Here is a 13,640-nt window from a genome sequence, read left to right on the forward strand (position 1 = left end):
GGCTTGATATTTTCAGGGTAATAGTGACAGTATTGATCTGCTACTATCCGGTTGCTTCTCAAATCAAAGCATTCAGCAGAAGTCAGTTGATAACCTGCAACATGTAGTGGGAGAAATAACATGTGATGCAGTGCTTTTCCTGTCTCTGTCTGAAATGCATGTAAGTTTTGGTTATGTATAAGCCTAACTGAAAATATCAGTGATTTTGGACAAAACAGCTACAGTTTTACAGATCAGATTAAAAACAACAACTTTATTTACAGAACAACTTCACGCACTCTAAGTCTTTCAAAAGGGACTCACCACCAGTTCTAGAACACATGACTAAATGTGATCAGCTTGCTTAAAGCCTGTATATACACTGACAATTGACGAAAGTAGAATCTTTGGATTCTAGAGAAGAATCTTTAGCAAACTGTAGGTCCATAGGAAAAAGTAATTAAGAACTCAAGTAGCTGTAGATACTAGTTAACACCCACATTGCAGTAACATTCGTTACACTGCACAAAAATGGAGTGGTCCTGACCTGATGGAATTACAGGTAAATTACATGATTCAGGAAGAAAAAAAAATGATTAAGTACACATGAGGAATAACTTTTTTAAGGTCACTTCTGAAAAAACAAACAAACAAAAAAAACAAAGAAAAAACAACAACAAAGAAAAAAAAAAACAAAACAAACCACAAACAGAACACAACAAGGTGTCCAGAGAATTTGCAGTCCTACATGGGACACATCATTAGATACCAGAAGCTCTGCCACTCTGTGTGGTGGGTGTCTATATCTCTTACACTTCAAATACCTAACCTGCAAATGTTGGTCTTGCTTTTCTCTCTGATCCAGAGAGAATCTTTTCCTTCTTTCCCTTCTTTCTGTGTCTTCTTCATAGGACACCACAAGAGTAAGACTGTACCAACAATCTCTTATTTCCAGAAGGATCTCAATTCTCCAAGAGGAAAGGGAGTGTTACCCTTCTTTTGTGGGTTTACCAGCAATAATTTATTCCCCTTGTATCAAATTTAATTAGTATTGTCAGAACAAGAAGTAGAAAAATATAACCAGAAAGTGAAATAGTAAATTTGCATAACTTCCTAGGAAAAATCATCATGCCAAACTTACACATAGCAATATCATCGTGCATTATTACCATCTACTGAAAACTGCAGCTTGTCTTTCACCTTGTTGCTGATGTTATTGCTCTTATTGGAATTTATATCGGCAAAGGCTGGATCAAAAGATGAGTAGTCACTAATACTGATGACTTCCATAGTTCCAGAACTCCTACTGACTTGTCACAGAATATGTTAACATGTAATGCAAAAACTTGCATGCATCCTATTAGATGGTATCTTCTCCAGATACCCTGAAAATGCTAGCGCAATCTAGCAGACATTGAACAAATATGTCTTTCCCTACTACCATGTGTAGTGGGAAACTGAGGATAACCAGTATTGTCAAACATAAACTCAGAAGCCTAAAGCAAAAAGAAAAATGAAAAGCTGAAATTTCTTGGGCGCTGAGATTCTTGCATTCAGTTTCAGGTCAGAGAAATAAAGCTGCTGGTGGGGATGGGTGGAAATGGAGAAAGGACAAATCCTGTGATTCCAAAGTGGGCCCAAATCCCATGAGCCCTTTATGTTTGACAGCTGTACCATGACATGCAATCATGTGGATATCCATATGTATAACGTACAGAGCTAGTATGATGCTAAATAATGCAAAGGCTACTACTATTGTTACTACATCCCTCCCTTCTTTAGGTATAACTACATTTATGCACAGATTTTTATCTATTTTAAGGGTCTAAATCTCATCTCAAAAGCTGGAAAAGATCTTGCATGCAAATAACTGTTTCTGGAAGACAATGGTAAGTTGTTACCTCCTCCACAGGATGCTGAACAAGGGAAAAAATCAGTTTCCCTCCATCGGTGAATGATAGGCTGATAGAACATAAACTGGACCGAACTGTCAGCAGCACCAGCATAACGGATCTGAAAAAGATGTAACAACAAAGAGTGAACTTGATATTAATATCAAGTAGAATTATTCTGCCATATGTATCTTGCAGCTATGGAGCATCTTGCAGCTACCTAAGTACCAGAGGAACTTTGCCATAGGAAAGTGAGATGCATAAAGCAGAGCATAGATTGGTGGGAAAATCTTTGCCACAAAATACAAATAAATTGCCCAGGCATGGTCAATAGAGGTATTTCTGACCCTCTGAGGCCACGTTCTGAAATAAAGAAGAGGTAAATGCATGGCTAGTGCTATCAAACATGGGGGGATGTGGACTGATTTTTGTTCCATCAGATCACCTACCACTATCTACTGGCTCTCCCTGCCACACTGACATGGGATTTAGATCCTTAATGTTCCCCAAATACCTTCTGAAACCATGTATACTAGATACCGAGGATAAAAATGAGAGGCTGTGGTGTGAGAAATAGAAAAGTATAAAAATTCTAATTCCAGACTTTTTTTTGTTGTTATTGTTTCTGAGGTGAGGTCTCTTTCATTCTTCTTTGTGGCATTGTCATTATTATAAGACAGTCCTTCTGCTTACTTTGTTTTGGCTGCAAAAATGGTCCTTTCAGTCACAGGTGTGGACTTTTGGCTGGAGCCAAGAGCTTGTTCAGAAAACTGTCTCCCAAGTCTGCAAGTACTGGCAACTTTTAAACCATCTGAGCTTCTCAATGCCCCCAGTACCTTCTGTGCCAAATGGATTTCCTTTGTAAACCAGAGTTGGAGGTGCACAGAATAAAATAAGAAAAGATTTGTTTGCTAAAGCAGCTCCTCTTGTACCTTGCTCAGAAACAATCCTTCCTGCTTGATAGCTGTACTCTTTAATACAGTTATAGGGACTCCAAAATCTCTGCAGGGCAGCCCTTGCTTCTACCTCTATGCTCTTGAACGGATGTACGGGAATGAACAGTAATGCTGCTAAAACCTCTCCCAGTTGATAATTTGTCCTAGGGTATGATGTGTTGCTTGGACATCTCTGCATCACTGACATGGTGAAAATGCAGGACTGAAAACTGACAAATCATTGGCAGAAAATATGGATCCTTCCCCAGTTCAGTACTCCTGCTCTCAGCACTTCTCCCTGTTCTTTTTCTCAGACAACTTAAAATGTTTCATTACTGCCTTTTTTCCTGGATTTTCAACCAGTTGCCCTGTTTTGGAAACACCGTTTTTCAATCTGTCCGTCATTTTCACTCTTTCCAAAATCTGAGAGACATCATCAAAGACTACACTGTGAAACAGAAGTAAAAATATGACAAATTGAACCGAACAGCGTAATCTGGGTTGTTTGTTTTTTTTTTTTTTCCTCTGTAGATGGACAGAAATATGATTACAAATCAAAGTAAATCTCAAAGAGAAGGAAGAAGATGAAAATATTGCAGGATATGTTGAAGACTGAAAGAAATCTGGCTCACTGTGACTAAGGCTGCCCTTTTCTAATTTGAGTAAACAGTGACGTAAACTCCCCAAACTAAAAAAAAAAAATACAGCTGTAGCAATACAGCTTCTTCAGCAAATGGGAGGCTTTTTGTATGGATTAATATCATTTTGAGTCTGTGTGTCAGAGACAGGATATCTAATTCCTTATGTGGGGATGGTGCATTAATCACACACTTGAGAAGGGTCTTTCTGGGCTTGTGAAAGCCTTATGCACTTCAGGGAAAAATATTCTACTGTGCTGGAAGAAGGTCTCTGATCTGAATGTGCAGAAAAAGAGTTCACTGGGGAGAATTTTGCTCTTACTCTTCGTTTTTTAAAGATCATCAGTGATTCTTATAACTCAGAAGATATACTCAGCAGTAGGGTCTTCAGTGAATCATGAAGAACCAACTAAAAGCTCACACAGAGCCTGCTATAAAAGGATGGGGATGAAAAATGGTTCACATAAAAAAATCAGAAAGACAGAAGCATTCCTCCCCCTGCAGACTATTCCTGTGTGTCTGCAAAATTATCTGTCTGTTTTGACACAGAGAAAAGACAGATGTACATCTTTTCCAGCCCAAAGTGGAAGTCACTCATACAGCCATGATAACAACATAGGTGGGAAAGAATTATAATGAACTGCAGCCATGATCTAAAATGATACAAAAGAAACAAGTGAAAGAAGCAGGCACAGTATCGTGTATTTTTTTAAGGAGTACTGTAAGCAGAAGAAGAACAATATATGGTGATTCCATACAGCAAAAATGTCTTTTTTTTTTTTTTTTTAATTTTGTTTAACAGTTTGCTAAAGCTAAGATCTTGATCCAGGGTAAAACATCAGCCTGAGCCTTGCAAGACTGAAAGTAAGACTTGATAGTTATATGCTTTAAGACATTTTTGCTGCAGAGGGCCAACTTCCACACATTGAAATACTCAGATCTGTAGTATGGTGAAATTTTTGACCCTTGCAGTATTTGCAACAACATGAGAAAGGAGAAACACTATGAGAAAGGCCAGTGCTGAAGAAGTCCTCTAGCTAACAGTGAATTTTGCATCCCTAGGTCACTAAATCAGAGAAAATGGCAATCATTCATTGTCTTTGCAAATACAATTCTATCTAAACATATTAATAGCTAACAACAACAATACTCATCTTATAGAGCACTCAGCCTTGCATTTGTGCATTGCAACCCACCGGGAAGCATCCCTGACTTCTGGGTTTCAGAAGACTTAGGAGTATTCAAAACATCAGAGCAGCCCTCATCACTTCATAAGACCCAGGATATCAACAGTCTTATAAGATTTGGTTCAAATTGCAGTAATCAGACTATCTAACAGAAAATAGCTGTATAGAGCACTGTAACTAGCAGCTAGAGATATCTTTTTCTTGTAGAAAGAGCGTTAAAAAATCATAGCTTATACCCTGCTTTTTATAACTGATTTTGTAAATGACCATTTAAAATAGCACCACAGAGATGGAATAAAAAGGCATCATAATGTTTCTGAATCATTCTGACCTGTCTGTGACCATGAAACTGATTTCTCCTTTGTATTGTGTTAAGCTTTTTCTATAGCCCTTAAATTCAATCAGTTCACATAAAGATGCCAAAAAATAAAAAAACAAAAAATTCTACCCCATAAAAACAACCACCAAACCCAACCCTCCCATGTTTGATTTTGGCTGCATAGGCCTGAAGCATTTGTTTATGTTTGCTGAAGAATACAATAGCCTGGCCTACAAAACTGCACTAAGTCAGCTTTGGTGGTTGTGAAATTTAAACAGCAGTTTATAAAAAGGAGGGATAACCATGCAATTATTAATGTTAATTGTAGTGTTAAATCACAATAAGCATATTAAGTAGTACATTCACATCTAGTGAAACTGTTGTATTGAGGGAGGGGAAATGATATCATTTATTTCTTGTGTGTGTATGTGTCACAAACTGAAGGACAGGGAAAGGGAATTATTATTGCATACTATCTTTTGTCTTACGAAATTTGATTTAGTATATTATGATCAAACTCCAGGCCAACTTGCTTATTAAGAAAGTTCTAATGTTTTTTTCCACATTATTATTACAAATACTTTTTGCAGGTGCCAACTCTCAAATCAGTAGGTTTAATTTATCAGTGCTAAGTTCACTGTTGAAGTCTTCTAAGTAACACACAAAGAAACTGGGAATGAGGGTGTGGAGAACTATCCTCCTGTGGCATATGTAATTTTGTGCTTTCATGTCAGTAAAAGCACAGTTTTTGTATGATGTTTTATCTGCTTAGAGTGCTTTAATATTCCTGTTTTTGTGTAGCAACATCTTACATTGAAAATGAATGATGAAGTGCAAGAGATTTGTTGCTGTTCATATTTTGTTTATGAAGCAGAAAAAGGAGCAAGGGAAAATAATTATATAGATTTGTTTCAAATAACATGTAACACATAGAGATGCTGAAGGTTTTCAAGTATACTGTGTAACACAGTAACGCAGTACTGTACCATGATTCTTCTGAGCTTGCCTTTTAATTCCCCTGGAGTGCTAAAGGGACCTTTGCCTTTGAAATCCAGGGAACGTGTACTGTCCATTTCTGGATTCATGTCCCTTGATCATGACAGTCCTGCGTTGGGTCAGCTGCTTTTTGGGGGTGTTTTTAAATAGAAGACAGCTCCCTCTGCTGCTTCTCAATCCAGCCTCTACATCAGCCAGAGAAATCACAGTGAAATTACATTATCACCACTTTACTATGAACTATGGAAAGCATCTCTGAAACAAACTTGCTCACCATGCTCCAACCTTAGATTAAGCTGTGTTCCTTTACGTGAGTAGGATGCCTATTAAAAAGTCTTTAGACCAAATCTCTCACAAAACTGAAACAGAAAGTTTTCAAGGTTTACGTCTTTTCTCAAACCCTTCCCTAGGAACCAGGCAGAAAATCAGTGCAATAAATTGGCCAGGACAGCTGGCAGCAATGAAGCCTATTGTCTCAGCTACTGCTGCTATCAGCTACAATAATCTGTACAGAATCCACTACTAAATACAACAAAAGCAGGAGCTTCTTAAACGAGACCAAAGTTATTCCACAGCACCAAGGGCAACTCCAAACATACTAGAACCAGCACTGCTGCATTTCTTCTGTGCATACTACCTATAACACCCCCTCATCTATGGAAAGACCTCTGCAGCACCAAAGGCATGCTCCAAGGTTAAGAGAATGCAACTTTGAGCATGCTACCTTAATCTATAGTGCAGATTATAGATTATCTTTAACTATGGCACTTACTATTCCTTGCACTCTTTCTTGCAGTAGCTGGAACCAGTCCTTCTCTGAAACAGAAACCTGAGTGAAGCAGACTTTTTGTTTGACCTAGTATTGAAGTTCCAATACCTTTTATGTGGAATGTGTATATTAGGTGGAATATGCAGATTAGGAGAATAATCATTTTCTAAGAGCTATTCCAAGAGATCATTTTTATTGAACAGGAAACAAAGGTGGGTATGAAACAGAATCTATACATTATTTTCAGAAGATTGCTACATGGCTTCCCATAAATTTTGCCACATTTGCCATAACAGGAGAAAAAACAGAAATAAAGATGCTGTAATATGTCGTATTTATGGTTACTCAAAACAAACAAACAACAACAACAACAAAACAAAACACACAGACTTCTGAATGCAAGCTTAAGTTGATAAAAGCCAGTGAGGCAGAGCACATTATAGATTTGCTTCCTGTTAGGTCCAACCGTCACTCTACAGAAGTGACCTCAGGCAGGTCACGTATCTCAAGAGGTAGTATAGTTTTATGATGAAAGGACCATATTCCAATGAGCTCTCCTAGATGCAGCAAAGTGCTTTGGTCATTTGCCATTGATGACACAAAACTTGACTCAGTCACAAATAAATTTTAACTCTTACTATTTCTGTGTGCAGAGTCTTAACTCTAGCTCATCTACTCGTAGGAGCACCATCCTAACCTCCATCTATCAGGGCTTGCAGGACTAGGTCCTTTGTCACTTCGTGTGTCACCTGCAGCCTTCTCCTAGCTATGAGACACAACCTTCTCTGGAAACCTTTGTCAGCATCAGAACTAAAGGACACAGAAGACCCTCACTGTCTTCAACCCCAGTATCTCTAAAATTCAGCAATAAACCAACCACAAACAAAAAAGTAAGTTCTTGTTGCTAGAGCAAATTTGCATTTTTCAGCCTTAGCCCCAAAGGCAACACTGAAGTAATTTCTTCATTCCACAGGGTAAATCACTCCTTGCTCTTGGTTCAAAAGAGATTATTTAATCCAGTCCTGGCCCTAGCCTGACAGGACCCATCAGCATTTGCCAGCTGGCTGCCTGCACATGCACAATTTTCTGCATGCCCCTGCAGATCCCAGGAAGTCTAGGCTGAGCCCCAGCCTTATTTTCTTTTGCTAACCTGGACTATAATCAAATGCATTTCTCTCACCAGCATTTTTTGCCAGTCCTAGATCACAACTGAGATAAGAGTTGTCTGGATACCACAAGAGTTCTATGTAACTCCACATCCAGTATTGACTTCTGTCTTAGCTATGGCCTGTTAGACAATGACTGGCCAAAATCCTAACCCCAGCAGTAACTCTACTTGAGAGAAGCCAGCCTACATTACCTCTGAGTTCTAATACATCTAAAAATCCATCTAGATCTGTTTGCATAAAAGTTGCTGTTTTCCAGGCAAGTAAATCTTGACACCAAAGACATCCTGCTGTGTAAGGGAAGCTTGCCAGCACCACAGTGAAGCCTTTCATCTGTTTTTTCAGAAATGTACTTTACCTTGTTTTGGTAGAGAAGGAAATGTATGCTCCAAGAGATAAAGCTATTTTCCCCCTTATCAAGAGAACAGTGTAAATACCAGGACCACAGTCCAGCCCTTCTGTCCTTCCCATTATCATTTCAAGGATGTTGGTCTACATGATGATGTCCACAACAGGTATGTTATAACTAGACAGGCTGCCTTAAATCTGTAGCCGGTATACATAATGTAAAGTAAGCAGTACTGTTTACATCATTCTAATTTTCATCATCTGGATATAATCCATAATATAGTGTTTTAGACATTTTGAGTTGACCAGCATCTGTTTCACTGAGGCATATTCGTTCTGATCTGCAAGCACAGAAGGAATGCATTCTTCAGGTCAGGCTTCTCTCTGTGAACCGGTTTTGATAACTTCTGCTTGATTTTTGGGCTGCTGTCATACCAAGAGGGCTAGAGGGCAGTCCACAGGGCTCTGCTACCAAAGCTAACGCATTCCAGGCCAGTACAGTTTAACCCAATCCCATTACCTACTTAATTTTCCAGTTTACTCTTCAAGCTTACAGCTTTCATTGTCTCTAGGTTAAAGCAAATGTCATCTGCCTCAGGGGTCCAAGGTGAAAAATTTATGTAGTCTGGACATGATACAGGTTTTACAATTTTACAGCTGAAATCCTTCAGGTTCCTTGGACCTGCTGGAAAAGGATTTATTTTATTGTAATTCCCCAAAGCTCATTTTTGTATGTGTGTTTTCCTACAGAATGTGTGCACTGCTTCCAGCAATGTGTTTTATATTACCTGGAAGAATAGAAATGGTCTGATGGGAGGAAACGATCTGACTCTTATTACCAGTGCAACACAAAGCAGAACTTCAGAATGACACCATGACTTCTCAACCAAAGTCATCCCACTTATTTTTGAGCTTGGGGACCTCATTCTCCACTCCTACAGTCTTCCGTGTAATTACACTGCCATAAACTTCACAAATTATGGACCAAAGAGATGGACTTTCTTTCTTTTTGTCACAAACTAAGCAAGCTTCAAACAGTACATAAAGTAATCTCCATTTTCTTGTAATGAGTTCATCTTTTCTCTGTACAGCATTCATTGAATATGCTTTTCTCTTCATATACTCAGTCTCTTCTGAGGAGTACCCAGAAAGCCTTCATCAGATATTTAACTATGAGGAATTTAATGTAAAGTTCAAGAACTAACCTGGACTAGACTTTGTGGTAAATACCTACTGAAAAATTAAGTTCTCAAGAATTGTTGCTCATCTTTCTACCACATCTTGTGTCATTTTATATTGTTTTATGAAGTGTATTTGGTTGATGAGCCTCACCTTGACAGTGAAGTCTGCAGTGAGAGGCCCAGATATTCTCAGTATCTCCTTGTCAGGAAACGTCTGGAAATCGATGCTAGAATTGTCCACAATGAAGGAACCTGTGGAACTGAGGTTGTTTTCACCCTTCACACCTTGGAGAGTCTTGGTTTCCAAATCTGGCAAATATAAACAAATTAACAGGAAAGTAGGGCATTATAATTTGAAATAACAGAAAGATAGAGTAGATAAAAAGAAGAAAAGAAAATTGTGGTGATGCAGATTTCCCTCCTAAATTAGTGATAATGTAGCTTCTCTTTTCTTTTCCACAGTTTATTCACATTTCCATACATCCCTTTGTATTTTTTCCTCCTCCTTCCACTTTTTGGTGTTGCTCAGCCCCCAGATTTCTAGCTACATATCTATTTCCTTACCCACTGGGCATTTTTTTACTCTCTTCCAGACATATTAATCCATTCCTAGTTAGGCATATTTGCTGCTGTTTAACTTACTCCCTTTAAGCGACACTCCTACATGGAGCATGCCTCAGACCTTCCTCCATGAGTGCTGGAGTAGTTGCTCTTCTCACTCTCAGTTCAAAGGTGGGTCACTGACCACATGTTGCAATGACAATTAACTGAAAGCAGGATGGCCAGGAAGGAAAGATCAGAACAGCAATCCTGCCTCTCCTCCAGAAGTAGTCTGATCCATCCAACATAATAGGAAGGAATAGGGTGTGCTAAGCTCTCCCTCTGGCTCTCTGTGTGTTTACAGCTCTCCCCACCACATACCCAAAGGGCATTAATTCAGATACTGTTTGGTACTGAATCATACTAAGCACATCAAATGATTTATTAAATGGAAACCAACAATTAAGACAGTGGACCTGTTCCATCATCTAGTTAGCCTCCCCACCAGCTCCAGATTATGCCCTAAAACATGTTTACTAGTAAGCTGTTTCATTATTAGTTATTCAAAATGCATTTCATCATGAAGGATTGCAAAGTTGTAATCCTTCCGCATGTATTTGTGAAGTTATATACAAAATCTCCTACACAGAAAGGCAACTAAGAGAAAATCTGAATTAGATGGGGGAAAAGTATTAATCTGATGGAACCACATTTTGAGAGAGAGTAAAAAGAAGAAATAGTTTTATCAGAATGTATTAAGTTGTCAATTAGAGGAAAGATAATAGCAGTAATTAGGCTGCTTTTCAGGGTGGGTCATGGGAATTAATTCAAGAAGGATGTTGCTGAGGCAGTACACTAAGAATTCGCTCTGTATTAATGAATTCCTTGGTTTTCAGTGAGACTAGTCTCTTCTTTTGTGATACACTTGGCCTTATATTTATTTCTGGACAGGGCGGCATGCATCAGGGATAAAGATGGTTTTAAGACTTGTGTATATATAATCGGCCTCCTGTTGACTTCTCCCACAACCAAAGTTCACAGGGCAAAATACTCCCATCCCCAAACTGACTATAGCTCATACATATATAAAATCCTTTGATGGGTGAACACAAAGATTCATGTAGACATCTGAAACAAGAAAGAGATGTATCTGGACTTATTCATGTTTACACAGAGCAGTTCATCTAAATCTCAAGCAATGACTCAGGCAGACCTCGCTGATTCAAATCTTTTGTGTCCTGAAATGTGATATGGCATGTGAAGACAGCTTTAGATTAGCCTCTCCTGCTGAAATCTCATTTCTCTCTAAGCTGTTTTACAGATCAATTTCACTGAAAAAAAATAAAATAAAAGTAACAATTTTTTCTACCTTGGTAGAGAACATCTATATTGAGAAAGAAGACAGAATAGAAAATAAGAATGCAAATAATTTACTGGGAAAGTCATAACAGCTATACTAGAGCAGCACTGGTGGACCCAAAGGGCCACTTAAAAGTGAAAGACATGCAGCATTTGAACTTTTAAGAAAAACGTGATATATTTTTTCTTAGTTTATAACCTGTATTTTGCTGGTCTTTATTCACAGCTCTAAATCCAAGCAATCATAAAAGATTTATGGCATACCTATTGCTTTCTCAACACAAGCGGTGTACACTGAACAGATAAACCACCTCATCTTTCTACTCAATATAAGTACTTTAGGCAAAAGAAGTCTGGGGAGAGTGGGAATGATTTTGCGTTTCATGTCTTTGCTTACACTAATGACTGTATTTACACTGAAAAACACGCAGGACTCTAACTGGTCCATGCTGCAGGAAAGCCATTATTGCCTTTTAGAAAAGGGGAAGGGCAGCCCTACTTATCTGACAATAATTGGTGCTTTTGAAATACTATTCAGTACTGCCTGGGGATTTATTTATTTATTTTTTTTATTTTTTTCCTGACAGCAAATCCCTTTTACCAACACTATTGTGTTTGTTGCCAATGAAAAATGAAGCAGCCTGTGAGTAGCTACTGCATTGGAAGGTAAGAGCTTCTATTGCTGAGAGTCTCTGTTCAGGAAACAAATGGATTTGCCTACAGCTCTCCCAGAATATTCTCAAATACTGAGACTCTTCTCCTAGAGAGGCTGCTGCGATGCACAACTCCCTGTCAGGAGAAGCAGGGAAAAACTGTTAAAGCTACCAAGTGACTGGCTAGCAGCAGTCAATGGGCTTAACTCCCTGGAGCAATATCACTCTTAAAGAGCATGGCTTGACATGCGCATGCTGTTTCTGATCTTCTCACTGTGGTTTTCTGTGCGTGTGTGTATCTACAGGAGTGAGTGAGATTATCATAACAGAAACATGTGTTAAAGTCATGAGTAGTTTGATGGCTAAGCTCAGTTGTAGGGAAGCTTATATTTTACTGTCCTCAATATTTCTTCACTCAGTGGGATATATTTTATTAATTTTAAACAAAAGCACTTGGCACCAAAAGAGCCAGCCAAAGGATAAGCAAACAAATATGATGGAAAAATCATGGAAGGGAGAAGGATTCTGCAATGCTGGCCAAGCTCTGCTCTGAAATAAGCATGTACCACTGATGCAACTGGGTCTGGGGAGAGCTTCTGAGGGCAGGACTCATCCTTGTGTTGAAATCAGTGATCTGAGAGAGGGAAACCAGACACCTCATTGTAAACAGAGCACTGTGGATTAGCAAGGCTTTCTTAAACAGATGTACACTAACTTTTTCTACTTACATAAATGATCAGGTCCTTTTAGCACGAGGCGAACATGCCTGCTTCCATAGGGAATAGCAACCACTGTATCATCCACTGTGGGGAAGACAAAAATGTATGGAGTAAACAAACAGAGAAATTCTCATCAATTACCAAATAACCAATAAAATAAGTGCTTAAAAGGAAGTCAGAAGAACAGCTTCTGGAATGATGAAAAATAACACCTATAAATTGTGGGAGAACATTAAAAATCTTCTGAAAAAGAACCCTGCTGTTAAATACAGTTTAAAACCTTCTACTTAGAAGAACACAAACATGTTGATTTTCTTTATTCGCATCTCCTTCACAACCATTTCTGGATTTCAAAAGTAACCAATAGCTCTCTGTTTTGCAATGGCTCCACTTAAACACCTTCCAATGCTTCTGAATTAGTGTTTATGTTGTAGCGGAGAAGCCTAGGTGTATTTTCATGTTTAATCAAACTACTTCCTTCAGCTGACTCTTTCCCAGTTGAACTCCACAGCTTCTCCATGACTCTGCCCATGTGATATGGTGATCTCCCACTGCCCTTAGGCATGCCGTCCCATTCACACCTTTTATTATAATGACTAGAATCCCTATAATTCTGCTTCCCTTTCCATCCCACCATCAGAAAGTCCCTGGAAAAAACAGAGGTCATGAATATGAAAACAGAATATAAACAGAAATATTTATCATGTGAATATGTCTTAGAGCAAGACCTAAGGGTACACCTATGAAGCCCTTGGGAGCTTTGCAACTGGAGCTAAACTGACAAGTGAACTAGCTGCCTGTTGCACACTGCTGTGAAGGTCAGTTAAGTCAGCATTTCTGAAGAGGCAGCAACCTTAGTAACGTCCTGAAGGGAGACAGGAATGGAAGGTGTGACATGATACTACAGACCTATGCCAAATTCTATGCTTGGGTAGTGGACTGGATGCCCAGAGTGCACT

At 38.7% G+C, this 13,640-nt stretch overlaps 1 protein-coding gene across 1 annotated transcript in view; it reads right to left on the minus strand.

Moving 5' to 3' along the window:
• Positions 1 to 13,640, minus strand: part of LOC310889524 (ADAMTS-like protein 1) — a 204,627-nt gene that overhangs the window by 118,592 nt on the left and 72,395 nt on the right. Inside the window, exons 6-9 of the mRNA XM_083817104.1 lie at positions 12,691 to 12,765; positions 9,562 to 9,719; positions 1,881 to 1,992; positions 1 to 94 (exon numbers count right to left, since the gene is read on the minus strand). The exon at positions 1 to 94 is cut by the window's left edge and continues 45 nt beyond it. Coding sequence (XP_083673230.1) covers positions 1 to 94; positions 1,881 to 1,992; positions 9,562 to 9,719; positions 12,691 to 12,765 — 439 coding nt within the window. The remainder of the gene's footprint in view (positions 95 to 1,880; positions 1,993 to 9,561; positions 9,720 to 12,690; positions 12,766 to 13,640) is intronic.

Source organism: Anser anser, assembly GCF_964211835.1.
Source record: "Anser anser genome assembly, chromosome: Z".
NCBI classification, from domain to species: domain Eukaryota; kingdom Metazoa; phylum Chordata; class Aves; order Anseriformes; family Anatidae; genus Anser; species Anser anser.